The following is a 26,191-nucleotide window of genomic DNA, read 5'->3' on the forward strand; positions in this document are numbered from 1 at the left end:
TCTCTTTATTTAGAGAGAACTTATATATGAATTTCCTTATATATGAAAATAAGGTGGTATTTATAAATCCATATATCTAAAGAGAGATCAAACAGTAGTTACTAACATAGAAAACTACTTACTGTCATTATACACATGAAACCATTTCTAAGAGTTACTGCTAACTAGATGAAAAAAATTTTAGGTATTCTAATTCATTTCAACAAAGTTTATACAAACACTCATTCTTGTCTGCTATGTGGTAAGGGTCACATCTTTCAGCCTTTTTCATCCCAAGTTATGCTCAAATACAGCCACAAGAAAAAACACAGAATGACAAAAGGCAAGGGTTGGGACAAACCTTAATTTGTACAACAAGAAGTGCCTCTTTTCTTTGGCAACAGCAATAATAACAATATTATACCTTTTGAAGCTGCCAAACATCTGTGCATGTCCCAAAAACTTTCCAAAGTCAATGTGAAACATATGTCCTGTGCTTCGAAGCATTATATTGTCATTGTGCCGATCACAGATGCCTAAAACATAGGTGGCTACACAGCATCCAGCACAGGAATAGATAAAGTTCTCTGAAGCCTATAAAAAAATATATACAATTATTTTAGAAAATGAATTATTTTTAAAGGAGGCAGGGTTTATAAAGATTAAAGTAGTCTATCACTCTTTAAAAACACTATTGCAATTCACTCTCAATAGCATACAAACTGGGATATAGTAATAAAAGCTGACCTTTTCATATTTCAAAAACAAAAACACTCTTTTAAAGGTGGTTACTGCCCCTTCTCTAGCTTTTCTCTTTTAAAAGTCTGGGAGCCCTACCAGTCCATATTTAGGTATGTGCTGCCTTTGAACAGCTTTTAAGCATCATGTTTGTGGAATCCTGCACCTCACTGACTCTGATGCTTAGAGCTGGTGAGGTGCAGGATTCCACAACTATGATGGCAGAAGATTTTTGCTTTTTTTCCTTTCTGCCTGTAGTGAGGACATGTGTAAGGATAATCAGCTTTTATCTGAAAATATGCAAGAATACGAGTAATGTATTTTGTTTCCCATTTGGTGATTCCCTGTGTGCCATCTTAAATCCTGCCTCTCCTAGGGATTATTAAAATTACGAATATAATATCATATAGAAGGATACAGCAAGACGCAGACAATGAGGTTTCTCTTTAAAACACGTGTATTAGTTTATTTATATAAAAGACTATATTTCTGAGTGGTACATTCATTTGGCCTGACTTGCCCATGTAGTTAATTCTATTCCATAATTCCCCAGAAATCATTAACAATGATAATAATAGCAAGTGTTTATACAGCATTTAGTACAAACCAGGCACTTCTCTCTCTCTCTCTGTCTCTCTCTCTCTGTGTGTGTGTGTGTGTGTGTTGTGTGTGTGTGTGTGTATGATATGAACTCATTCTTTTTTATGGCTGCAAGCCTTTAAAAAAGTTATAGTTTTCAACCTTTGACATAAGAAACCAGCTAGCAATTGTTACTTTCAAAAAAATTCAAGTCTGCCCAGGCGCAGTGGCTCACACCTGTAATCCCAGCACTCTGGAGGCCGACGCAGGTGGATTACTTGAGGTCTGGAGTTTGATTGAGATCAGCCTGGCCAACATGGTGAAACCTCGTCTCTACTAAAATATATATTTAGAAACTCACAACAAATAAATGACTTAGGTATGAACATCATAACCACCGTACAGATGGAAAACTGAAACAGAGGTTGTTTGCCCAAGATCACATAATTGTTAAGTGGCAGAGGGAGGATTCAAATCCAGGGAATATGACTTCACTAAGTTATATTCCTTCTTACCTATTAAATGCATTAAAAAGCCAAATGCATAAAAGGTACTTAATATGCGCTATTAACAATTATTTCCTTACCAATAATCACAAAAGGGCCAACATTACTAAAACAAGTATTGGCTTCTGCTGCACTGCTTTTTTACCCCAGATCACAAATAAGTAAGAAAAGGGGGTGATTTCACAGTTCAAAAGATCAAAGGTCAAAATTCCCCTGCATTAGCTTTTAGGTCAACAGATGACACATGTATATCCATAAAGGTGATCCATTAATGAAACATAAACCAGGCAGCTCCATGACATTAAAACAGGAGTTTTCTTCTATCACCACTCAGTGTTCTTGGGTCTTTCTTAGGCCACATTAACATCATTAGAGGCCTTATGTCCTGAGAGATAGCCCCGTCTTCATATGTAATTAAAAATAATAGTAAAATAGAAAATTGATGTTTCCAATAAGAAAAAGAGCTATCAATTATACAATTTACACTATGCAGTGCTTTATATATATTAACTCACTTAATTTTCACAAAAATCCTAATGATGCATATGTTTACAGCCATAATATGTGCTATACCATAATATATACAGTATTTAATAGCAGAGGTCACTGAGGCACACAGATGTTAAATAATTTGCAGAAGGCCCTGTTGCTGTTGAGTGACTTGGGACCTAAATTCAAGCCCAAAGAGTTTGGCCCCTAATTTATGTTCTTAACTATCACATGACACAGCCCATTTTACTCATTTCCCTAACTTCTTCCAAGATCTTTGGGAAATATAACATTTTGGGTTAGAAAAATGCCTCTGTTTCACTGGCCTCTAAGTATGTGTTGGAATGCGTTTTTTCGGGTAAGTAAGCATCAGTTTCACTCAGATTCCTGCCATTAAATGCATTCTGTTTTACATTCTTTCCTATATGTAGAAAAAGATGCTCTTTTCCTGACTTAGACTAAATGACTATTTAGTTGGAAAATGAAAGCACTTAAAACCTTTGTAATATATTTTTGACAAAGTTTTTTAGAATGAGGAGACCTGCTAATTACCTTTTCATATTCTTCTTCAGAGGGATTGTATTTTCTTAGCCACTCTGCAAGTGGTTTATCTTTAAATGATCCTGTCACACCATATTCCACTTGGATTTTCCTGAGGGTATCGGAAGCGGGAACCAGCTCCACCATGCCTTCAATGACAAAATATTAAGCTATATAGAACTGTCTCCCCAAAGTAAGCTTTAAACATTTAAAAACTTATTACTTTTTAAATTTAAGTTCTGGAATACATGTGTAAAATATGCAGGTTTTTTACATAGTTATACATGTCATGTGGTTTGCTGTGCCTGTCAACCCATCATCTAGGTTTTAAGCCCTGCATGCATTAGGTATTTGTCCCAATGCTCTCCCTCCCCTTGTTCCCCACTCCCCAAACAGGCCCCAGTGTGTGATGGTCCCCTCCCTGCCACCATGTGTTCTCATTGTTCAATTCCAACTTATGAGTGTGCACATGAGGTGTTTGGTTTTCTGTTCCTGTGTTAGTTTGCTGAGAATGATGGTTTCCAGCTTCATCCATGTCCCTGCAAAGGAAATGAACTCATTCTTTTTTATGGCTGTAAGCCTTTTAAAAAGTTACGGTTTTCAATCTTTGACGTCAGAAACCAGCTAGCAATTGTTACTTTCAAAAAATTCAAGTCTGGCCATACAGAGTAGCTCATGCCTGTAATCCCAGCACTCTGGGAGGCTGAGGTGGGTGGATTGCTTGAGATCAAGAGTTCAAGACCAGCCTGGCCAACATGGTGAAAGCTTATCTCTACTAAAAATATAAAAATTAGCTGGGTGTGGTGGCAGGTGCCTGTAATCCCAGCTACTCAGGAGGCTGAGGCAGGAGAATTGCTTGAACCCAGGAGGCAGAGGTTGCAGTGAGCTGAGATCATGCTACTGCACTCCAGCCTGGCCAACAGAGCCAGACTCTGTCTCAAACAAACAAAAAAAATCAAGTCTTGCTGGGCACGATGGCTCATGTCTATAATCCCAGCACTTCTGGAGGCTGAGGCTCCAAAAAAAAGTGAGGGTGGATTACTTGAGCTCAGGAGTTTGAGACCAGCCTAGCCAACACAGTGAAACCCCACTGCTACTAAAAATACAAAACTTAACCAGGCATGGTGACACATATCTGCAGTCCCAGCTACTCAGGAGACTGATGCATGAGGATCACTTGAACCCAGGAGGCAGAGGTTGCAGTGAGTTGAGATTGAACCACTGCACTCCAGCCTGGGCAACTGAGTGAAACCTTATCTTTAAAAAAAAAAAAATCAAGTCTGGCCACCAATCAAAATTATTCTTTATTTTCAAAAGTATCCAACATGTAAACATCAATTTTGTATATTTGAGACTCTAATCTGTACAGCCATTTGCCAATCCCCAAAGGAAAACTAGCTGAGATCATAGGTGGCTGCCAGCATGCCCAGCTAATTTTTGTTTTTTTTTTTTTTTTTTTTTTTTTTGAGACGGAGTTTCGCTCTTGTTACCCAGGCTGGAGTGCAATGGCGCAATCTCGGCTCTCCGCAACCTCCGCCTCCTGGGTTAAGGCAATTTTCCTACCTCAGCCTCCTGAGTAGCTGGGATTACAGGCATGCGCCACCATGCCCAGCTAATTTTTTGTATTTTTAGTAGAGACGGGGTTTCACCATGATGACCAGGATGGTCTCGATCTCTTGACCTCGTGATCCACCCACCTCGGCCTTCCAAAGTGCTGAGATTACAGGCGTGAGCCACCAAGCCCAGCCTCTGACTAATTTTTTATACTTTTACTACAGGTGGGGTTTCACCATGTTGGCTAACCTGGTCTCGAACTTCTGGTCTCAAATGATCTATCCACCTGCCTTGGCCTCCCAAAGTGCTGATTTGGCACTTCTTGGTTGTACCACCAATTTTTTAGTTCACAGTAACATCCTTTTTCGGTGAGTACCTCCATCCTGATTCTGTGACTCAGCCAATTAATACATACAAAACATCAAGCCACGTGTAGTGGCTCATGCCGGTAATCCCAACACTTTGGGAGGCCAAGGTGGGCAGATCACCTGAGGCCAGGAGTTTGAGACCAGCCTGACTAACATGGAGAAACCCCATCTCTACTAAAAGTACAAAATTAGCTAAACATGGTGGCACATGTCTGTAATTGTAAACTGGGATTACTGGAATGCCTATAATCCCAGCTACTTGGGAGGCTGAGGCAGGAGAATCGCTTGAACCCAGGAGGTGGAGTTTGCAGTGAGCTACGATCATGCCACTGCATTCCAGCCTGGGCAACAAGAGCAAAACTCCATCACACACACACAAAAAAAAACAGTGGACCAAAATTCATAGGTCATTTAAAGTACTAACATCTAGATAAGAAAGTCCCAACCCTGAGGGATCCTATAATCAATCCAGTGAGGAAGATATAAAACATGCAGAAAGAAAAATTAAGTAAGGTAATATAAAATAAATGTCTGGTGAGTATTAAAGACAATTGCTGAGTTCAAAGGGAGAGATTATTACAGGCTGAGGTGTTTGTCAAAAACTTCACAGAGAATGTGACTGTGATTTCCTCTTCCTCAGGTGAAAAATAAGGATACAGTGAGATTGACACAGATGAAAAGCTTAGCAAAGGCAAGACACACAGTAAACAGTCAACCATTAGTTAGAAACAACATAAAGGGAATCTGATTGGATTCTCTTTTTGGAATTCCAAAATGAGAAGAGGAAGTTCAATTATGAACTTTATAAACCAAAGTTCGGTTTATTAAGAAAAAAAAAACTGAGATGATAGACTCGTACTGAGGAGCTGTTATTTTTGTTGTTGTTGTTGTAGTTTTTGAGACAGGGTCTTTCTGTCTCACAGGCTGGAGTAATGTGTGATCTCGGCTCACTGCAATCTCTGCTTCCTGGGCTCAGGTGATCTTCTAACCCAGTCAAAGAGTCTTCCTGATAAAACTTCCATCTTATATGATTTATATAAATAATAACCAGCAAGAATTCTTAAATTGACCTGACTTCCTTTTTGACAAGATAAAGTTTGCACATCCAAACTTGAGCAAGGAAAGTTATAAGGCTCCCATACTGTCCTGATAGACAAACTGAAGAAATGTGAAATAGTCGATAATACAATGAAGATGAGTAAGGAAAATGCTGCACTTGATTTAGCAATCACCTAAAGGGAGGTCCTTCCTTAATAGCGTGCCACAGGAGTTGGCTCTTGGCCCTTGTTTGGTAAACATTTTCCCCAATGACTTAGCAGAAGCTATAGAATATACGACTTTCAAATCTGTTCATGATACAAACTAAGAAGTTCAATGACAGATAATAAAAATCAGATTTTATTTTATTATAATATATATTTTAATAGGAGGTTCCTGGAAAAGACCAGAAAATCTGCTACACACATTTTTTTTTTTTTTGAGACAGAGTTTCGCCCAGTCTGGAGTGCAATGGCTTGGTCTCGGCTCACCACAACCTCAACCTTCTGGGTTCAAGTGATTCTCCTGACTCAGCCTCCTGAGTAGGTGGGATGACAGGCATGTGCCACCATGCCTGGCTACTTTTGTATTTTTAGTACAGACAGGGTTTCTCCATATTGGTCTCGAACTCCCAACCTCAGGTGATCCACCTGCCTCAGCCTCCCAAAGTGCTGGGATTACAGGAGTGACCCACCATACCCGGCCTCTGCTACACAAATTCTAAAAGAGCTGTAACACTCAAAAATCAAGTTTTAAAAAGAACTCAGCAAACTGAAAAGTAATGTATCAAATATAACAAAGTTAATACCTAACACCTTACACATGGGTCTAAGATACAGTACATAGCTGGGCACAGTGGTGCAAGCCTACATCCCTGCTACTTGGGAGGCTCAAGTGGAAGGATTGCTTGAGCTGAGTTTGAGGCCAGCATGGGCAACATAGTGAGACCCCTGTCTTTATGAAAAATTTTAAAAATTAACCGAGTATGGTGGCATGTCACTACAGGTGCATGCCATCATACCTAGCTAATTTTGGGAGGCTGAGGGAAGTGCATTGTTTGAGCCCAGGAGTTTGAGGCTGCAGTGAGCCGTGATCACACCACTGCACTCCAGTCTGAGTTACAGAGTAAGATTCCATCTCTGAAAAAATGGCCAAGACATGGCTTAGCAGGAGCTGGTATGATCATGGTACTGATTTTGTGAATAGTTTCACATGTGTGACACTATGTCCACCTTTATGTATTCTATAAAATCCAGGTACCATTTTTAGAGACAACAGATTACCTGTTGCAAGGAGAATAATAAGGTAATTTAAAGTAATCTTTCACAAATGGCTGAAGAATCTGGAATTCAGAATCTGAGGCCACAATATTGTTCAGAGTAAAGAAGGATTTAACTTAATTATATGACAGTCTCTGAGCAGAATTGGAACTAATGGGTAAAAGACAGCAGAACTTAGTCCCCATTATTCACCTGAATAGGAAAAAGAAATCTATAGCCATCAGAGCTATCCAGAATAAAATGAACTGCCTTGAAAAGCAATGAATTCCCTTCACTATAGGGATTTAAGCATAAATTGAATGGCAAATATTGAAGGCTGATTAAGATAATCTTTCAGGTGACTTCCTAGTGTCTATGCATAGAATCTGTGAAGCATTTCTCATTTCCATCAACAGCAGATGATCTTTCTCTCCTTTAAAACCTGACAGTATTGCTTTTATAACTCTCTTAGAGCTTTCAGCTTATTAAAGCATACTCTGATTACGTGTACATATTATTGCTTCCTTCTAAAATGTAAGTACCACATATTCTTAGCATTTTATAGATGGTGAATGAACATGTGTTGACTAAGAATAATGATGGCTGCTATTTATTAAGCACACAATACATATCAGATATCAGGATGTTTTACATTATTTCAAAACGTAGTCAATAAACATTAAGATAGAAATCTGCTATTAGTAGAAAGGAACTTTGCATGATTTTATGTTACAAAAATGAAATCACAGTTGGTTTAATTTAGATATGGCCTTATTTATTTATTTATTTATTTATCTATTTTGAGACAAGGTATCACTCACTGTGTTATTCAGATTGGAGTGCAGTAGCATCATCACGGTTTATTGAAGCCTTAACCTCTCAGGCTCAAGTAATCCTCCCACCCCATCCTCCAGAGTAGCTGAGACTACTTACTTCTTTTTGTAGAGACAGGGTCTCCCTATATTGCCCGGCTGGTCTCAACCTCCCAGACTCAAGTGATCCTCCTGTCTCAGCCAAAATTCTGGGATTACAGGTGAGAGCCACTGCACTCAGAGATACAGCCTTATTTTTAAGTTTAAAAGCTAAAGACCATAAAGTCCTCACTGGGTCAATTAATGGACACCTCTGGTTACTGCAAAGTGTTTATTTAGGGTACTCACTAAGTTATTTTATTTATTTATTTATTTATTTTGAGACAGAGTCTTGCTCTGTCACCCAGGCTGGAGTGCAGTGATTCAATCTTGGCTCACTGCAGCCTCTGCCTCCCAAGTTCAAGCTATTCTCCTGCCTCAGCCTCCCAAGTAAGTGGGATTACAGGGACACACCAACACACCCAGCTAATTTTTGCATTTTGAGTAGAGACAAGTTTCACCATGTTGCCCAGGCTGGTCTGAAACTCCTGACCTCATGTGATCCACCCGCCTCAGCCTCCCAAAGTCTTAGGATTACAGATGCTAGCCACCATGCCCAGTCACTAAGTTATTTTTAAGAGACTTAATTATGAGCAACTGAATCAATAAAGTAACACCAGATTAAAGTAAGAAACAGCTGTGATCCCAAAGTATCTGAATCAGGACCCTTAGGGCAGGTACACTTTAAGCTAAGTTCAAGGAAAAAAAAAAGATATCAAGACACAGCTAATAGACTTACCTCGATCTCTGCCAGTTGAGAGACATTTGAAAATTACCATCCTCAGATCTAGTCCTTCTTTAAGCCAGATCTTATCCATAATCTTTATCATCTGTAAAGCTAACATATCTTGCCGAAGATCTTCACCAACCTTGAAATCAAGGAAACAAAATGAAACTTGTACATTTCCAAAAGACTTAATAGACTACATACTATGAAAGCTGGCTGGACACGGTGGCTCACGCCTATAATCCCAGCACTTTGGGAGGCCGAAGTAGGTGGATCACCTGAGGTCAGGAGTTTGAGATCAGTCTGGCCAGCATGGCAAAACCCCACCTCTACTAAAAACACAAAAATTAGTTGGGCATGGTGGCACAGGCCTGTAAGATGAACAGAACTGCCTTATTATTTTTCTGCAGCATTCTAGGGAAAGATACTTAACCTCTTCATGTCTCGGTTCCCTGAAGTGTATACTTTAAATGCTTTACTTTTATGTTATGTGAATTATATTCAATTCTTTATTTTTATTTATTTTTTGAGACTGAGTCTCGCTCTATCGCCCAGGCTGGAGTGCAGAGGCAGGGTCTTGGCTCACTGCAACCTTGGCATCCCAAGTTTAAGCAATTCTCCTGCCTCAGCTTCCAGAGTAGCTGGGATTATAGCTGCCCGCCACCACACCAGGCTAATTTTTGTATTTTTAGTACAGATGGGGTTTCACCACATTGGCAAGGCTGATCTCAAACTCCAGATCTCAGGTGATCTGCCTGCCTCAGCCTCCCAAAGTGCTGGGATTACAGGTATGTGCCACTGTACCCAGCTTATATTCAACTTTTTAAAAAAGCAACATGGAGAATCTTTGTGATGATGAAATGTTCTGTATTTTGGCTGTATCAATGCCAACACCCTGATTGTGATACTACACTACAGTTATACAAGATGTTACTATGAAGCAGAGTACATAGGATTTCTCTGTACAGTTACAATTGCCTATGAATCTATAATTATCATATAATGAAAAGTTTACTTAAAAAAAATTAACTCTCCCAAAATGAATTATTTTTTAATAAAACCTGAACAAGTTTTCATTTTTTTTTAAACTGAATAAAATCATTTAAAAATGCAAACAATGAATACATTCTGAGACTAGCAAAGAAAATTATAGAACAGAGTAAGGAGAACTTGCCTAAAAAAATATTAAAACTTGGCCAGGCATGGTGGCTCACGCCTGTAAACCCAGCACTTTGGGAGGCTGAGGTGAGTGAATCACCTGAGGTCAGGAGTTTGACAACAGCCTGGCCAAGATGGTGAAACCATGTCTCTACTAAAAATACAAAAAAATTAGCCAGGTGTGGTGGCACATGTCTGAAACCCCAGCTACTTGGTAGGCTGAGGCAGGAGAATCACTTGAACCTGGGAGGCAGAGGTCGCAGTAAGCTGAGATCACGCCATTGTACTCCAGCCTGGGCAACAAGAGCAAAACTCCATCTCAAATAAATAAATTAATAAATACTTAACACATAAAATTCCTGTATTCAAAACAGATGTCACCAGTTTAGGAAAAGGCACCTACATCAATAAAACAAAATATAGAGTTCAAAACCAGATCTGAGTACACAGGAATTTATCACATATATCAAAGGTGGTTCAGAAGAAGCAATCTTTATGAACCTCCACATATCCAACACGTTGAATTAACTAAAATTCTTCTTCCTTTCAAAATATACAAATCATGATCAAAACACATAAAATTTTTGGCCAGGTACAGTGGCCCATGCCTGTAATCCCAGCACTTTGTGAGGCCGAGGTGGGCAGATCACCTGAGGTTAGGAGTTCAAGACCAGCCTGGCCAACACATGCATTTTTAGTCTCTATTACAAATACAAAAATTAGCCGGGCATGGTGGCAGGTGCCTGTAATCTCAGCTACTTGGAGGCTGAGGCAGGAGAACTGCTTGAACTCAGGAAGCGGAGGTTGCAGTGAGCCAAGACCGCACCACTGTACTCCAGCCTGAGTGTGAGAGCAAGACTCTGGCTCAAAAATAAAATAAAATAAAATAATTTTAAAAATATTAAATAAATAAAATCACCTTTGCAATTTTGAAAAGTAATTTGATAATACAATTTCTAAATTGCCATTAAAAAAAATAGTAACATTATTTACTCACCTTAAACATGACATTAATTTCTTCTCCCATAGGGTCAGCATTCACCATTGTGACTTTTAGGGGGACAGCATTGGAACTGAAGAAGGAACAGGACTGCAAATACATGTTAAGCATTAGAAAGATAACATAAATAAAAATTAATTTAGAAATTTTTTTGTCCCAGGCATCTCCCCTTTCACTTGTTCCTTTGTGTCTTGTTTTTAAATTTATTTTTAATTTTTATTTCTGTAAGAGACAGGGTCTTGCTCTGTTACTCAGGCTGGAATGCAGTGGTGCAATCATAGCTTCCCACAACCTTTAACTCCTGGGCTCAAGTTATCCTCCTGCCTCAGTCTCCTGAGTAACTGGGACTACAGTATGTACCATCGCACCCAACTAAACGCTTGTTTTTTTTGAATTACAGCAAATGAAATACCACGAGAATTGCTTTTTCATTTTATTTATTTTTTTGAGACAGAGTTTTGTTCTTGTTGCCTAGGCTGGAGTGCAGTAGTATGATCTTGGCTCACTGCAACCTCTGCCTACTGGGTTCAAGTGATTCTCCTCCCTCAGTCTCCTGAGTAGCTGGGATTACAGGTGCCTTCCATTATGCTCGGCTAATTGAGAATTAGCTCTCTGGCAGATAACAGATATACAATATACAAAAATACTTTTTGAAACTTAAAATATCATCTCACTAGGCAGAGAAGCAAAACCTTAAGACACAAACTTTTAAAGTTTGAGCTTTGTAAAAATCTCAATCCATCAACAGAACACAAAGTCTTGTGATACGCTTTTCCATCTTCTAAATCACTTTGATCTGAGATGAGATCTCCACTTCTTCTGTTTATGTACTATTTTAATTAGCCATAGAAGTACTGACAAAACTTTTAAAATTTCATTAGTAAAGATCAAATCTTACTTTTAAAATAAAAGTGACTAAAAAGCTAATTTAAGACAGTGAGACCAATTTAAAAAAATGAAGCCCAAGGCAGTAAATAATTTTATACTTTTTTTTTTTTTTTTTTTTCAGAAAGTGGTGGTTAGGTAAAAAATATGCTAAGATACATATGGATCCTGGTTAGGTAAAAAATATGCTAAGATACATATGGATCCTAATCACAACCATCCATGCTTATAATAAACCTCTACAGGTTTTTGTTTTGTTTTTGTTTGTTTTTTTTTGAGACAGAGTTTCGCTCTTGTTACCCAGGCTGGAGTGCAATGGCGCAATCTCAGCTCACTGCAACCTCCGCCTCCTGGGTTCAGGCAATTCTGCCTCAGCCTCCTGAGTAGCTGGGATTACAAGCATGTGCCACCATGCCCAGCTAATTTTTTGTATTTTTAGTAGAGATGGGGTTTCACCATGTCAACCAGGATGGTCTCGATCACTTGACCTCGTGATCCACCCGCCTTGGCCTACCAAAGTGCTGGGATTACAGGCTTGAGCCACCGCGCCCGGCACCTTTACAGGTTTTACCTTCATTTGCCTTAAGCATACCTGCCCACTGCCTTCTTCCTATTACTTTCAAATGTAATATGAACTTATAAGTATGATATGTGTCACCTTAATATTTAATTCTTTTGCCACTAGACTTGGCTTGAGAGGGAGACGGCATTTATTTTTCTGAAAAAAGGACTGTACTCGTTCCATACTTCTTTGGAGAACAACCTATAGAAAGAGATGTGATACTGTTAAGTACATAATGAAAATAAAGATCTATTTTTCAGACAAGTTATGCTGTGGATACAATTTATAAAATACTCAGTTGTCAAATGGTCAAAAAAAGGTTGTTGCTAAAGAGAGTTAATTTTTACTATAAAACTGGAATGGTCAAAGGCTATAAATATAGGGGGCAAACGTACATTTGGCCAACCAATGCATATAAAAATTTAAAGTTCACTAATAATCAAAGAAATAGAAACCAAACAAAAATGAATGCATCTTTTCATTTATCAGATTAAAATTTAAAACAACATCCAGTGTTAGGAAACAATTTCATAATCCATTGGTAGGGAAAGAGGTGTATGTAGGCGTAGTTTCTTTTGTAGAGGAATGTAACAACTATTATAACTAAAAATATATGTGGCTCTTGATTCAGCTATTTCATCTATAGGAATTTCCTGTAAAGAAATACTAGCAAAGAAGTAAAAATGTGCATACCAACCAAAGTTCATGGAAGCATTGTTTGGTAAAGGGAAAATAGGTAAACAATGTATATAGAGGTAACAGTTTATAATTAAGATTGTATGTAACATTTCCCCAAATTAATCTATAGTTCTTATCAAAATTCCAACTGCCTTTTTGCAGAAATGGACACACGGATCCTAAAATTCATGAAATTGCAAGTGTCCCCTGAACAGCCAAAATAATCTTGAAAAAGAATAAAGAATAAAAGAAAAGAATAAAGTAGGAGGACTCACATTGTCCAATTTCAAAACTTACTTTAAAACTATGGTAATCAAAAAAGTATAGGCTGGGTGTGATGGTTCACACCTGTAATCCCAGGATTGTGGGAGGCCAAAATGGGAGGACTGCTTGAGCCCAAGAGTTCAAGACCAGCCTGGGCAACATGGCAAAACCCTGTCCCTACAAGAAAAAACAAAAATAAAATTAGCCAGGCATGGTGGCAAACACCTGTGGTCCCAGCTACTTGGGAGGCTGAAGCGGGAGGATCACTTAAGCCCAAGAGGTTGGAGCTGTGGTGATCTGTGATCACACCACTGTTCTCGAACCTGGGCAACAGAGAGAGACCTCATCTCAAGGGGAAGAAAAAAAAAAATGTATAGCATATGGACAGACAAACAGATGAATGAAATAGAATTGAGAGTCTAGAAATAAACCCATATGTGTGGTCAACTAAATTTTTTTTATTAAAAAAATTTTTAATGGAACACTTTATGAATCTGTATGTCATCCTTGTGTAAGGGCCATGCTAATCTTCTCTGTATCATTCAAATTTCAGTATATGTGCTGCCGAAGCAAGCACAGCATCAACTAATACTTGACAAGTATGCCAAAACCATTCAAGAGGAAGGAGGGGGTCACTTTAACAAATGGTGCTAAGACAACTGGATAACCTAATTCAGAAGAATGAAGTTGAACCTCTACTTCATACCACATACTAAAATTAATTCAAAATGGATCAAAGCCCTAAACATAAGAGCTAAAACTAGAAACACTTCAAAGAAAACACAAGTGTACATATTTATGGTATTAGATTTGATGATGGATTCTTACATATGACACTAAAAGCATGAGCCACAAAAGAAAAAAATAGATAAACTGGACTTCATCAAACTTAAACATTTTTGTATTAATATATTAAAGGACGCTATCAATGAAGTAAAAAGACAACTGCAGAATGAAAAAAATACTTGCAAATAATGTATTTTATAAAGGTCTAGTATTGGAAATATATAAATAACTCTTACAACACAACAACAAAAAGACAGTCTAATTTAAAATGGGCAAAGGACTCTGAATAGATATTTCTCCAAATAAGAAATACAAATGGCCAACAAACACATGTGAATGTCCTCAGTATTATTAGTTACTAGGGAAATCCAAATCAAAACCACAATGAGATACTAACTTCACATCCACTAGAATGGCTATAATAAACAACAGAAAAAAACAATATGGGTGAGAATGTGGAGAACTGGAACCCTTCTGTATTGCTGGTGGGAATATAAAATGATATAGCTGCTACAGATAATAATTCTATGATTCCCCAAAAAGTTAAGCACAGAACTACCATATGACCTAGCAATGCCATTCCTAAGTGAAAAGAGTTGTTTAAACAAAAATTTATATATGAATATTCTAGCACCATTATTCTTAATAGTCAAAAAGTGGAAACAACTCAAATGTCCACCAATAGATGAACGGATAAACAAAATATGGACTATCCATACAATGAAACATTATTCAACCAAAAACGGCAGGTAATCAACATGCTAGAACATAGATGATCTCTGAAAACTTTATGCTAAGTGAAAGAAACTAGATAGAAAAGGCCATGAAGTGTCCAGAATATCCATATAGAAGTATAGAAGTATCCATATAGAAACAAAACGGTTTAGTGGCTGGGAGGAGGGGGAAATGGTAACATGCTTTCTTTTTGGTGTGATGAAAATACTATGGACTTTGATAGTGTAGGTAAATGAATTCAAAAAAATCAATTTTGATCAGAAAGGAATAAATAAGCATGGGAAAAATCATTGATTTTAATAGGTTGTGAAATATTTTCCTATGTATTTTAAACAATCTTTGAATTTATCTGCCCCAAATAGCATGGGTATAGTTAGAGTTCCATTGGGAGTCTACCAATAGAGTGGCTACTTAATTAGTCAGTACCATAAAGATCCTTCTTTAACATTAACACATTTATATTACCTTTTATGGGTACATACCTGTCTGGCTGATCCACTAGCCTGCCTTACTTTTTCTGCTGCTCCTCCTAACAGCTGTACAAGCTTCGCCTGCTTTAGAAGTTCTTTTCTAAGTCGTTTTCCTCCTACTGAGAGGAGAGCACCCAAAACGTGTTCGTATCGGGTACTAAAGTGTACATCATGCAGGGCATCTTTGAGAAGCCTAATACAGCAAAATATTTATGTTAGTCACTTCTGAGAACTGGGTGAATCAGTGAATCTCCCTGAAAAATAACAAGTCCAATTTTTTTTTCTGTTTATTTTTGAGACCAGGTCTGCCTCTGTCACCCAGGCTGGAGTCCAGTGGCGTGATCCTGGCTCACTGCAACCTTTACTTCCCTGGCTCGAGCAATCCTCCCACCTCAGCATCCCAACTAGCTGGGACCACAGGCACACACCACCCCACTTGGCTAATTTTTTGTATTTTTGGTAGAGATGAGGTTTCACCATGTTGCTCAGGCTGGTCTCAAAATACTGAGCTCAAGTGATCTACTAGCTCTGGCCTCCCAAAGTGCTGGGATTATAGGCATGAGCCACCACATCTCAATTTTTGATGACCAGAAATTTATTTTAAGCTATATAAGCAAATGAAAACCCACGCATTATTATAGAGCTATAAGATACCAAATTTTTGCAATAGAGAGTATATTTAGCTCCTTTAAAATATGCCTTCAATAAAACATCTGGTATTCACAATAAGTAGTGTGGCATGCCATTTATATATAGAGTATGCCAATTCTATAAATTTTAGGAATGGAAATACAGTAATTAATAAAATTTAAATCTTACCAATATAAATTGTGTGCTATCTGGATATTTCCCAATGCCCTGGACAGAAGGAAGTGCACTAATGAACTATTCAAGTAAATTTCATATTTCAAAGCCTACACATAAAAGAAGGTAAGAATTATTAATGGTCAAACCCATACTAAATTGTTCCAACAAAACTATCAAAAGAGAAACTATATAAAGCAAGTATTACTCTTACTGATGAAAGATGACACTTATAAAAATGAAACAGAAACAAATGAATTATGCCAAATTAGTGAAATCAAGCACAAAAGTATAGAATGAATAACTATCATTAGCTATGTTGAACTCACCAGTAAATAAGAATCAAGGAAAAGCTCAAGTCTAGTTTGTTCTAAAAAGTCTGAAAACTAAAAATATAGTTACCTACATACAATATTCAAATGGGGCAGATGACAATAGTGAGAAAAAATTCACACTAAATCCAAATGCAATGTCCATCAATGTTCCCACACTAAAAAACTACTTGTAATCTAAACAGAAGGGGGATACCTAGGTAAGTTCCCATCAAAAACTAGAGAGAAAGTGTAAAGGGAGGTTATCTAGTAAACAAAAAAACTCACTTGTACAAACTGTGGAAGAAGATCTGTTAGCTCATCATCACTAATAGCCTCAATCCAGGTCACGGCTAGAGATCTTACTTCCTGATCAGCAAATCTAGAAGAATACCACAAAACCTAGATTTGACAGTGAGTTCTTTCCAGTGAAACTATAGTTCCTGAAAACAATCTCAATCTGTTCCTGAAAAGGAACAGTAAGATATCTCTTTTATTCAAAAGCAACGTGTTTTTTTTCTTTTTGTAAGATGATAATCTTATTGTGCTATACAGATTCAATTTGGGGATTATTTAGGAATCTTAAATTTATGAAAATTAATTTCGGCCCACATCATAAAAATATAAATTATTCAAAATTTACAACCTAACCCATTCTTTAGGCTAGTTTTAAATGACATGAAATGCTTTATCGACAACTTCAATGCAGAAGATATGTTTGTATAAATATACATTAAAACTTTTGGATTATATTGAATTGCTTTCATGTTAAAAGGAAAGTAAATACTCCTGACAACATACTTTACTGGAAAAACTAATAATAAAACAAGAGCAAATAGATGTATTTTACTTACTTTGAATCAAGAAGTTCCAATGCTGTTAATGGGTACAATGGAGGCCACTGGTGAAGCAATGAGTAAGTTTTGGCAAGATTAGCCCACTTCCAGTTTGGGGTACTCGCTAATATTTTAGGAAGACAATTGGGGTATTTGAAGCAATAATAACGTTTCTCCCATAAAAAAGCTTTATCTTCTTTAGAAAGTCTGCATATATAATAGAATTAAATTACTTCTCAGTGACAGCATAATTATATAATCTCAATGATTAAAAATACAAAGAAGAAATTTATTTATTTGATATGGCTACTTCTTGGCAAAATCATTAATACTAATTTGGAATAGAAAAATACAATGTACGGCAAATGTCAGTAACTAATGCTAATCTGGGAATGGAAAGAAATGATTCTGTCTTGATAAAAGAAACTTAGTTATGAAAAGAAGGATAATTCAGTACAATAAAAATTTATTGCGCTCTAACTAGATGCCAGGCACTAGAAATCAGAGTTGAAAAAGCATATCCCACTCTAAGTGACAGCAAGGATTTCATCCATTTTATACAAATGAAATCAAATGCTCTGAAAAAAATGCTACTATAAAATTTTAGAACATATATAGTTCAACTGAGAAATATTCAAAATGAAAGAACTTGTTTTGAAGATCCTAATTGTTTTATTTAAGTTTAAACTCTAATGTTTATGTGAATGAAATATTTCACTATTTTACCATCCATCCATATATATATATACACATGCACTGAAATTTATTCATTTCATGTGGAGTAATGAAAAAATTCAAATACTGCAAAAGGTATATAATGAAGTATCTCTCCTTCCAATTGCCTTCCCAAGAGGCAACCACCTAAGCTTGTATGCTCCTTCAGAGACAGTCTATTCATACAGAGGCACACATGTGGGTATATGTAGATTCTCTTTTTTCCTTTATTTTCATGGTAATACACTGTATACATGATTTTACTCCTGGCTTTCTTCAGTTAACCTATTTCAAAAATTAGTATATACAGCTATAATCTCATTTTTATTTATTTTTAAATTTATTTATTTATTTATTTATTTTGATATGGAGTCTTGCTTATTGCCCAGGCTGGACTGCAGTGTCACCATCTCAGCTGGCTGCAACCCCGCCTCCCAGGTTCAAGCAATTCTCCTGCCTCAGCCTCCTGACTGAGCAGCTGGGATTACAGACGCACGCTACCATGACCAGCTACTTTTGTGTTTTTAGTAGAAATGGGGATTTCACCATGTTGGCCGGGCTGGTCTAACTCCTGACCTCGTGATCCGCCCATCTCAGCCTCCCAAAGTGCTGGAACTGCAGCTATGAGCTACTGAGCCCCGCCTGTAATCTCATTTTTAATAGTTGTTACATGGTTCTCTACCAGAAAAGTGTACCATAATTTAATCTGTATTGATGGACATTTCCAGTCAATTTTTCTTTTTTTTGAGATAGTGTATTACTCTGTTGCCCAGACTGGACTGTGTGATGAGATGATGGCTCACTGCAGCCTTGACCTCTCGGGCTTAAGCAATTCTTTCACCTCAGCCTCCCAAATAGCTGGGACTACAGACACACAACACTGTGCCTGGCTATTTTTATTTTTTTGTAGAGATGGGGTCTCACTATGCTGTCAGGCTTGGTCTCAAACTTGTGGGTTCAAGCAATCCTCCCACCTCAGCCTCCCAAAGCATTGAGATTACAAGAATGAGCCACCATGCCTAGCCTCCAAACAGATTTTCAATAATCCAAATAAATTATGCAATGAACATTTCTGTCTCCATAAGCAAATATAAAGAGTTTATCCTTTTTTGCGAACTGTTCCAGGAACAGAATTTGTATGTGATGAAGTCCAAAGATAGAGAAGTTTAGTTCCACATGTTAAAAACCTTCATGAATGTAAAAATACTGTGATTTTCATTTTAAAAATTAATTCAAAATTTGCAACACATGGTAATGAATTTTAAAAGTTAGTATCAACTAAATAAAAAGATTATTTTTAAGAATATATCAGAAGGATATACACATTATAACTTTGTAGATTTTGCCAAATTGCTCTCCAAAGGAAATGTAGCTTTTTGTAGTTCTGCAAATAGTATAATTTCTATTTTATGTATTCTTAAAAACACTTTTAATAAGGTATCTTAATTTTTGCCACTCTGATGTGTGTTAGATATCTTGAATTAATTTATATTTCCTTGATTACTGAGAAATTGAACATCTTTTCAGATTGTTTAAAAGCATTGTATTTCCTTTCTAAAAAATTGCTTGTTCATACTTTGTCTCGTCTCCTTGACTACTGAGTTGTTTTCTTATTAATAAGAAAAAGTTATTTACGGTTAAATAAAAAGTCTCTTGATATTTACTGTAAAATAGAGTTTCTAGTCTATTGTTTGCTGTTTGTTTAAGTAAAAACGTTTGACTTGACAAATTTCTAAACTTTTATGTAGTCATGTAGTCTTTTATATAATTTTAAAAACAAGTTAAATATTAGCTGGCCCTCAAGACAAAAAAACTTGTAGATTATTAAAAAAAAAGGAAACAAAGTAAGTTAAATAGAAACTTTCCACACCAAGAAAGCTGATAAGTCATGAACAGAATCAGGGCATTTAACACAAGCCTTAACTTGACTTTTACATTACAGGAGATACTTAGCTCAAAACAGAATAAACAGAGCATACCCAAGTGATGAGTCTTTATGAAGAATATCAAGAAGTTTCCCTTTTACATCATTCTCCAGTGTTTCTAAGTTATGTTGCTGTATAATGCTTCTGTCAACTTGAGGAGTTGTATAAATAATATCAAATGCAGGAGAAGGAAAATCAACCTTTAACAGAAGTTGATCAAATTAGTTTATACATTTGCCATATTAACTTTCTCTTTAATAGATTTTTCTTAACAATCGGGGTGTATTTACATTGAATATTAAATTAATGCTTCTTGTTGCAATTTATTACCATTGTTGGTAATTCTCAATACACATACATATTTATTGGGATGAGCACAGTACATATTTTACTGCTTCTCAGAAATATTGATAATATAACATAATTTAGATCCTGAGATTAAAACAAGATCAATTAGGTTTCTTTAACAAACCCAAATCATGGTATAGGCACACACATTTTATAAGGAAATGTGAATTTACACCTCTGTACATGTCAAGAAGTACCATTACCTGTAGCACTATTCTTTCCATGACATATCCTTTTTTGGGAACTGTTCCAGGAACAGAATTTGTATGTGATGAAGTCCAAAGATACAGAAGTTTAGTTCCACATGTTAAAAACCTTCATGAATGTAAAAAGAATACTGTGATTTTCATTTTAAAACTTAATTCAAAATTCACAACACATGGTAATGAATTTTAAAAGTTAGTATCAACTAAATAAAGATTATTTTTAAGAATCTATCAGACGATTCACTCTCCACATTGAAATCAAATTTTATAAATAGGAAGGTTAAGAATAGCTTTTGAAGATTTTCTACAAAGAAATACATCTCAAGGTGGTGATCTGGATTACAAAACTGCTTCCTGACTTTAACCATTAGATCAAAAATACATGCCAAACAAAACAAAACAAGTTTTTTTGTTTTTTTGTTAAAGATAGGCTCTTGCTGTCACCCAGGCTGGAATGCAGTAGCACAACTATGGCTCAGTGTAGCCTTGACCTCCCTGGGCTCAGGTGATCCTTCCACTTCAGCCTCCCAAGTAGCCAGGACTATAGGCATGTGCCACCATGCTCAGCTAATTGTTGTTTTTGTTTTTTTTTTTGTAGAGAAGGAGTTTTGCCATGTTGCCCAAACTGGTCTAGAACTCCTGAGGCTCAAGTGATCCACCTGCTCAGCTCCCCAAAGTGTTGAAATTACAGGCCATGCCCAGCCAGAGATGCCATGCCCAGCCAGAGATGAAAAGTTTCATCTGTCTCCTAGATTACAAGTCAGCCAACTTTCTCTATGCAGAGCCAGACAATATATACTTGGGGCTTTGAGGACCATACCATCTCTGCTGCAAGACTCCAATTCTGCTGTTATAGATGAGAAGTTTTATCTGTTTCCTAGACTAGGAGTCAGCCAATTTTTTCTATACAGAGTCAAACAGTAAATATATTGGGCTTTGTGGACCATACAGTCTCTGCCGTATGGCCTTTGTGGACCATATAGTATCTTGACCATACAGTCAAGACTCAATTCTGCTGTTGTAGTGCAAATTAGCCATGAACAACACATAAATGAATATGCATGCTATGCTCTAACAAACTGTATTTGTATTTATAAAAACAAGTAATGGGCTCAAGTATGCTGACTCTTGCCCTAGACTACTAATTTATGGCCTACTCAATCAAAACATTCTTTCAAAGATACTGACATATCTTTACACTTAAGAAATTTCTGAAAAATAATATATATAAAAGCAGAAAACTATAAACTTTGTCAATCTTTGTTCATTTTATTCAAACAGCAAATATCTTTTTTGTTTTTGTTGTTTCTGAGACAGAGTCTCACTGTGTTGCCTAGGCTGGAGTACAGTGGCACAATCTCTCAGTTCACTGCAACCTCTGTCTCCCAGGTTCAAGCAATTCGTCTGCCTCAGCCTCCTGAGTAGCTAGGATTATAGGCATGCACCACCACGCCTGGCTAATTTTTGTATTTTTAGTAGAGACGGGTTTCACCATGTTGACCAGGCTGGTCTTGAACTCCTGACCTTGTGATCAGCCCACCTCAGCCTCCCAGCGCTGAGATTACAGGCATGAGCCACCGCACCTGGCCCCAAACAGCAAAATATCTTTACCAAAATCAGACTCCAGTTTTAAGATTTTCTCTTGACAGATAAATAGGCTTTGAATCCTTGATACATTATAATCCATCATTTATTTATTTATATTTTTTAGGGACAGGGTCTCCCTCTGTTGTCTAGCTTGGAACGCAGTGGTGTGACCATAGCTGACTGCAGCCTTGAACTCCTGAGCTCAAACAATCCTCCCACCTCCCGAGTTGCTGGAATTACAGGTGTGAGCTACCATACCAGGTGGCTCAGAACCACCCATACCTCCGACTAGACTTAAGACAAATCCTGATCATATTATTTCATCTATAAATGCTATATCTCTAAAAAATAAAGTTTCCTATAATAAGTACAATACCATTATTACTCCTAAAATAATAATTACTTAAGATCATAAAATATCTAGTCACTATGTAAATTTCCCTAATTGTCCCATAAATGATTCACTTTTTAACAGTTGGTTTGCTTAAAACAAGATCCAAGCAAGGTCTGACACTTGCATCTAGATGTCCTTTTTTTTTTTTTTTTTTTTTGAGATGGAGTCTTGCTGTGTTGCCCAGGCTGGAGTGCAATGGTGCGATAAATTTGGATGTCTTTTTAACCATCTTTTAATTCAGGGTCAGCAAACTCCAACCTACCTTTACAAAGTTTATTTAAAAGCCAAGTGTAAATAAACAGGCCTTTACACCTGGCTTCATAAGTAAACTTTTACCAGACAAAGCCATGCTGATTTGTTTATGTACCGCCTATAACTGCTTTTGCATTTGTGATAGAGTCTATACGGTCTGCAAAGCCTAAACTACTTCTATCTGGAACCCTTTACAGAAAAAGTGTGTTAACTCTTGTTTAGTCTCCTCTTTTCTTCTCCACTTGCTATGTATTTGTTGATGATACTAGGCCTTTTCTTCTGCAGAATTTTCCATATCCTAATTTTTGCTGGTTATACTGTTCTGGTGTCATTTAACATGTCCTCCTGCATTTTCCATAAAGAAGTTAGACCTAGGGGCCTGACTTGATTCAGGTCTAGTTCTTTTGCAAGAATACTTACTATTTTGCAGTTGGTATTGTAAACTACTTCTTTTTTTTTGAGATGGAGTCTCGCTCTGTAGCCCAGGCTGGAGTGCAGTGGTGTGATCTCAGTTCACTGCAACCTCTGCCTCCCGGGTCCCGGTTCAAGCAATTCTCCTACCTCAGCCCCCCTCCCAAGTAGCTGGGATTACAGGCATGAGCCACCATGCCCAGCTAATTTTTGTATTTTTTAGTAGAGATGGGGTTTCACCATGTTGGCCAGTCTGCTCTTGAACTCCTGACCTCGTGATCCACCCACCTCGGCCTCCCAAAGTGCTGGGATTACAGGTGTGAGCCACCGTGCCTGACCTGTATACTACTTATTATAGCAAATAAAAAGATATACATTGTTTGGATTATCTCTCTCTCTCTGTGATGTTACTATTGATCAGTTTAGTTCAAGTGCTATCAGTTTAAGCCATCAATTATGAAGTTGCAGAAAAACTAATGGTTTTAAGAAGGCATTTTCACAGACTGTAAGGGTATAAAACAAAAAAACAGAAGGCACTCATGATCACTGCTTAGATCAATGGTTCTGAATTGGAAGTGATTTTCCTCCCAGCAAACATTGGCTAATTTGCAAACAATTTTGGTTGTAAACTGAGGTAGTACTACTGGCATCTAGTGGGTAGAAGCTAGAGATGCCACTAACATCCTACAAGTAATGCACAAAACAGTCTCCCCCAACAAAAAATAATTTGGCCTGAAATGTCAATACAGTCAAGATTGAGAAACCCTGGCCAAAATCTATTATTTCAACATGGGTTGCAAAATTATAATATTCTAATTCTATCATTCCTTCTGCATCTAATAGCTATAGATTTTTTCTTTCTTTCTTTCTTTCTTTTTTTTTTTGAGACGGAGTCCTGCTCTGTCGCCCAGGCTGGAGTACAGTGGTGCAATCTCGGCTGACCGCAATCTCCGCCTCCTGGGTTCAAGTGAATTTCCTGCCTCAGCCTCCCAAGTAGCTGGGACTACATGCATGAGCCATCACACAAGGCTAATTTTTTTGTAGTTTTAGTAGAGACAGGGTTTTGCCATATTGGCCAGAGTTGTCTCAAACTCCCGCCTCAGCCTCTCAAAGTGCTAGGATTAGAGGCATGAGCCACTGTGCCCGGCTGAAGATTTTCTGTAAAAAACTTTGTCATATCAATACTGCCAGGTGTGGTGGCTCACGCCTGTAAGCCCAGCATTTGGGAGGCGAAGGCAGGTGGATCACTTGAGGCCAGGATTTCAAACCAACCTGGCCAACATGGTGAAACCGTGTCTCTACCAAACACACAAAAATTAGCCAGACATGGTGGCAAATATTTGTAATCTCAGCTACTCTGGAATCTGAGGCTTGAGAATCATTTGAACCTAGGAGGCAGAGGTTGCAGTGAGCCAAGATCATGATACTGTACTCCAGCCTGGGTGACAGAGTGAGACTCTGTCTCAAAAAACAAAAATAAAAAATCATTTGCTAACACTCAGAAATAACTGTAAAGGAAAGACAGGTTAACTGCTTAATTATGTTTATGTACCAGTTTTCAGACAAATGAGTTAAGAACCCATTTGTGCTCGACATGGTAGGTCACGCCTATAGTCTGGGATTGGAAGGTGGGAAGATTGATCAGTTGAGGCCAGGAGTTTGAGACTAGCCTGGGCAAAATAGTGAGACCCCATCTCTACAAAAATAATAATTTTTTTTAAAGACCTCATTTGTTATTAAAGCTGACTGAAAGGGCTTTGAGTCATTTGGCTTCAATACAGTGACCATTAGGTCATATGAAGATTGCACCTTTAACAGAAATTATTTCATGAAGAATTTCAAAACTAGGATTACTAGTCATAACACATTATGTTAACTCAACTATATTATACACTTTGTTTCTCTACATTAGTATATAGTAATAATATCTCTTATTAATAATCATGTCTCTTAATCATCATCTCCCTTAATTTCTGAGTATTCCTTGAATGTGAAGTCCTAAAATCACCTAGATTATCTGCACTACTTAGCACCTATCGATTCTCCAAAATTGGAGAAGAGTAGGAATGAAATGGGAAAAGAAAAAATGAAGTTTTTTGATTAATATCAAGGGAACTTAGAAGACTGTGATATTATGTCAATAATATAGCACTTTATATAAACAACAGTCATTGGCTGCTGCTTTTCTCCATGGAACAGTAAGTGGCAAACAAAGCTGTGCATACCTATTCAGATATGTTCAGACTATAGCAGAATAACTTTGATTTCCTCTGATCTGTGTCTCTGAACTGACCTCCTTTCATCACATTAGAAAAATTGAAGCAGCTCATTTACTCGTCTATGTTCCTCCCCTCACCTCCTTGTCACCTAGCCAATTCTGATGTGCAGAAGTGTCCACAGTGACTCACCATTACAATTCAGTAATACTTACCGTTTAAAGTCAAAAAGAGGTAAAGAAACTTTGCCCAAAGCTTCTGGCCCCTTTCTCTGCTTATTAGAATCAGGGGAACTTCCACTGCTCTGATTTAAAATTCCAAAAAGAGTAAGGTGAAGAAGTGATTCTAATGGCAATTGTGATATCTGGATGGGAAAAATGATTCTATGGGGGAAAAATGTATTAATAGAACAAATTAGATTAAATGTGAAATTTAACACTTTAATGAGACTGACAATTTTAGGTATTTTATTTGATCTTTCAAATAATCTTTATTTGGTTTCTTTTTAAGATGGCATTTTTGCTCTGTTGCCCAGGCTGGAGTACAATGGCATGATCTCAGCTCACTGCAATGTCCACCTCCTGGGTTCAAGCGAGTCTTCTGCCTCAGCCTCCCAAATAACTGCGATTATAGGCACCTGCCACCAAGCCCAGCTAATTTTTGTATTTTTAGTAGAGAGGGGGTTTCATCAAATTGGCCAGGCTGGTGTTGAACTCCTGACCTCAGGTGATCCACTCCCCTCAGGATCCCAGTGTGCTAGCTAGGATTACAGGCGTGAGCCACTGCACCTGGCCTCAAATAATCTTTAGTACTGAGTAACCTTTAGCTAAATGTAAGTCTAGCTAACTTGTCCTATTAAATTTTTTAAATAAATTTTAGTAACAATAATATTTCAAAATATGACATTTCTTTCTTTAAAGTCTTGCAAATGCCTTTGAGATTTGTAGTGTTAATTTTCAGG

The 26,191-nt window shown here is 37.3% G+C and overlaps 1 protein-coding gene, 1 non-coding gene and 1 pseudogene across 4 annotated transcripts in view; all 3 read right to left on the bottom strand.

Moving 5' to 3' along the window:
• Window positions 1-26,191, bottom strand: part of PIK3C2A (phosphatidylinositol-4-phosphate 3-kinase catalytic subunit type 2 alpha) — a 121,686-nt gene that overhangs the window by 17,751 nt on the left and 77,744 nt on the right. For 2 of the 3 annotated variants that reach the window (XM_002807318.6, XM_054241452.2), the window contains 12 exons: window positions 25,446-25,613; window positions 20,368-20,479; window positions 19,871-20,016; window positions 17,196-17,384; window positions 16,630-16,723; window positions 16,046-16,140; window positions 15,239-15,419; window positions 12,390-12,494; window positions 10,844-10,936; window positions 8,701-8,830; window positions 2,844-2,980; window positions 404-573 (listed from right to left, as the gene is read on the bottom strand). In XM_002807318.6, the coding sequence (XP_002807364.1) occupies window positions 404-573; window positions 2,844-2,980; window positions 8,701-8,830; window positions 10,844-10,936; window positions 12,390-12,494; window positions 15,239-15,419; window positions 16,046-16,140; window positions 16,630-16,723; window positions 17,196-17,384; window positions 19,871-20,016; window positions 20,368-20,479; window positions 25,446-25,613 (1,620 nt within the window). The remainder of the gene's footprint in view (window positions 1-403; window positions 574-2,843; window positions 2,981-8,700; window positions 8,831-10,843; window positions 10,937-12,389; window positions 12,495-15,238; window positions 15,420-16,045; window positions 16,141-16,629; window positions 16,724-17,195; window positions 17,385-19,870; window positions 20,017-20,367; window positions 20,480-25,445; window positions 25,614-26,191) is intronic. The other variant, XM_054241453.2, reaches the window with a different exon arrangement.
• Window positions 6,464-6,531, bottom strand: LOC118145977 (U7 small nuclear RNA; annotated as a pseudogene).
• LOC118145904 (U6 spliceosomal RNA) lies at window positions 13,701-13,812 on the bottom strand. Its single transcript, XR_004731389.1, has one exon. It is a non-coding gene; the product is annotated as a U6 spliceosomal RNA (small nuclear RNA).

The sequence above is a fragment of the Callithrix jacchus genome, chromosome 10 (assembly GCF_049354715.1).
Source record: "Callithrix jacchus isolate 240 chromosome 10, calJac240_pri, whole genome shotgun sequence".
In the NCBI taxonomy this organism is placed as follows: domain Eukaryota; kingdom Metazoa; phylum Chordata; class Mammalia; order Primates; family Cebidae; genus Callithrix; species Callithrix jacchus.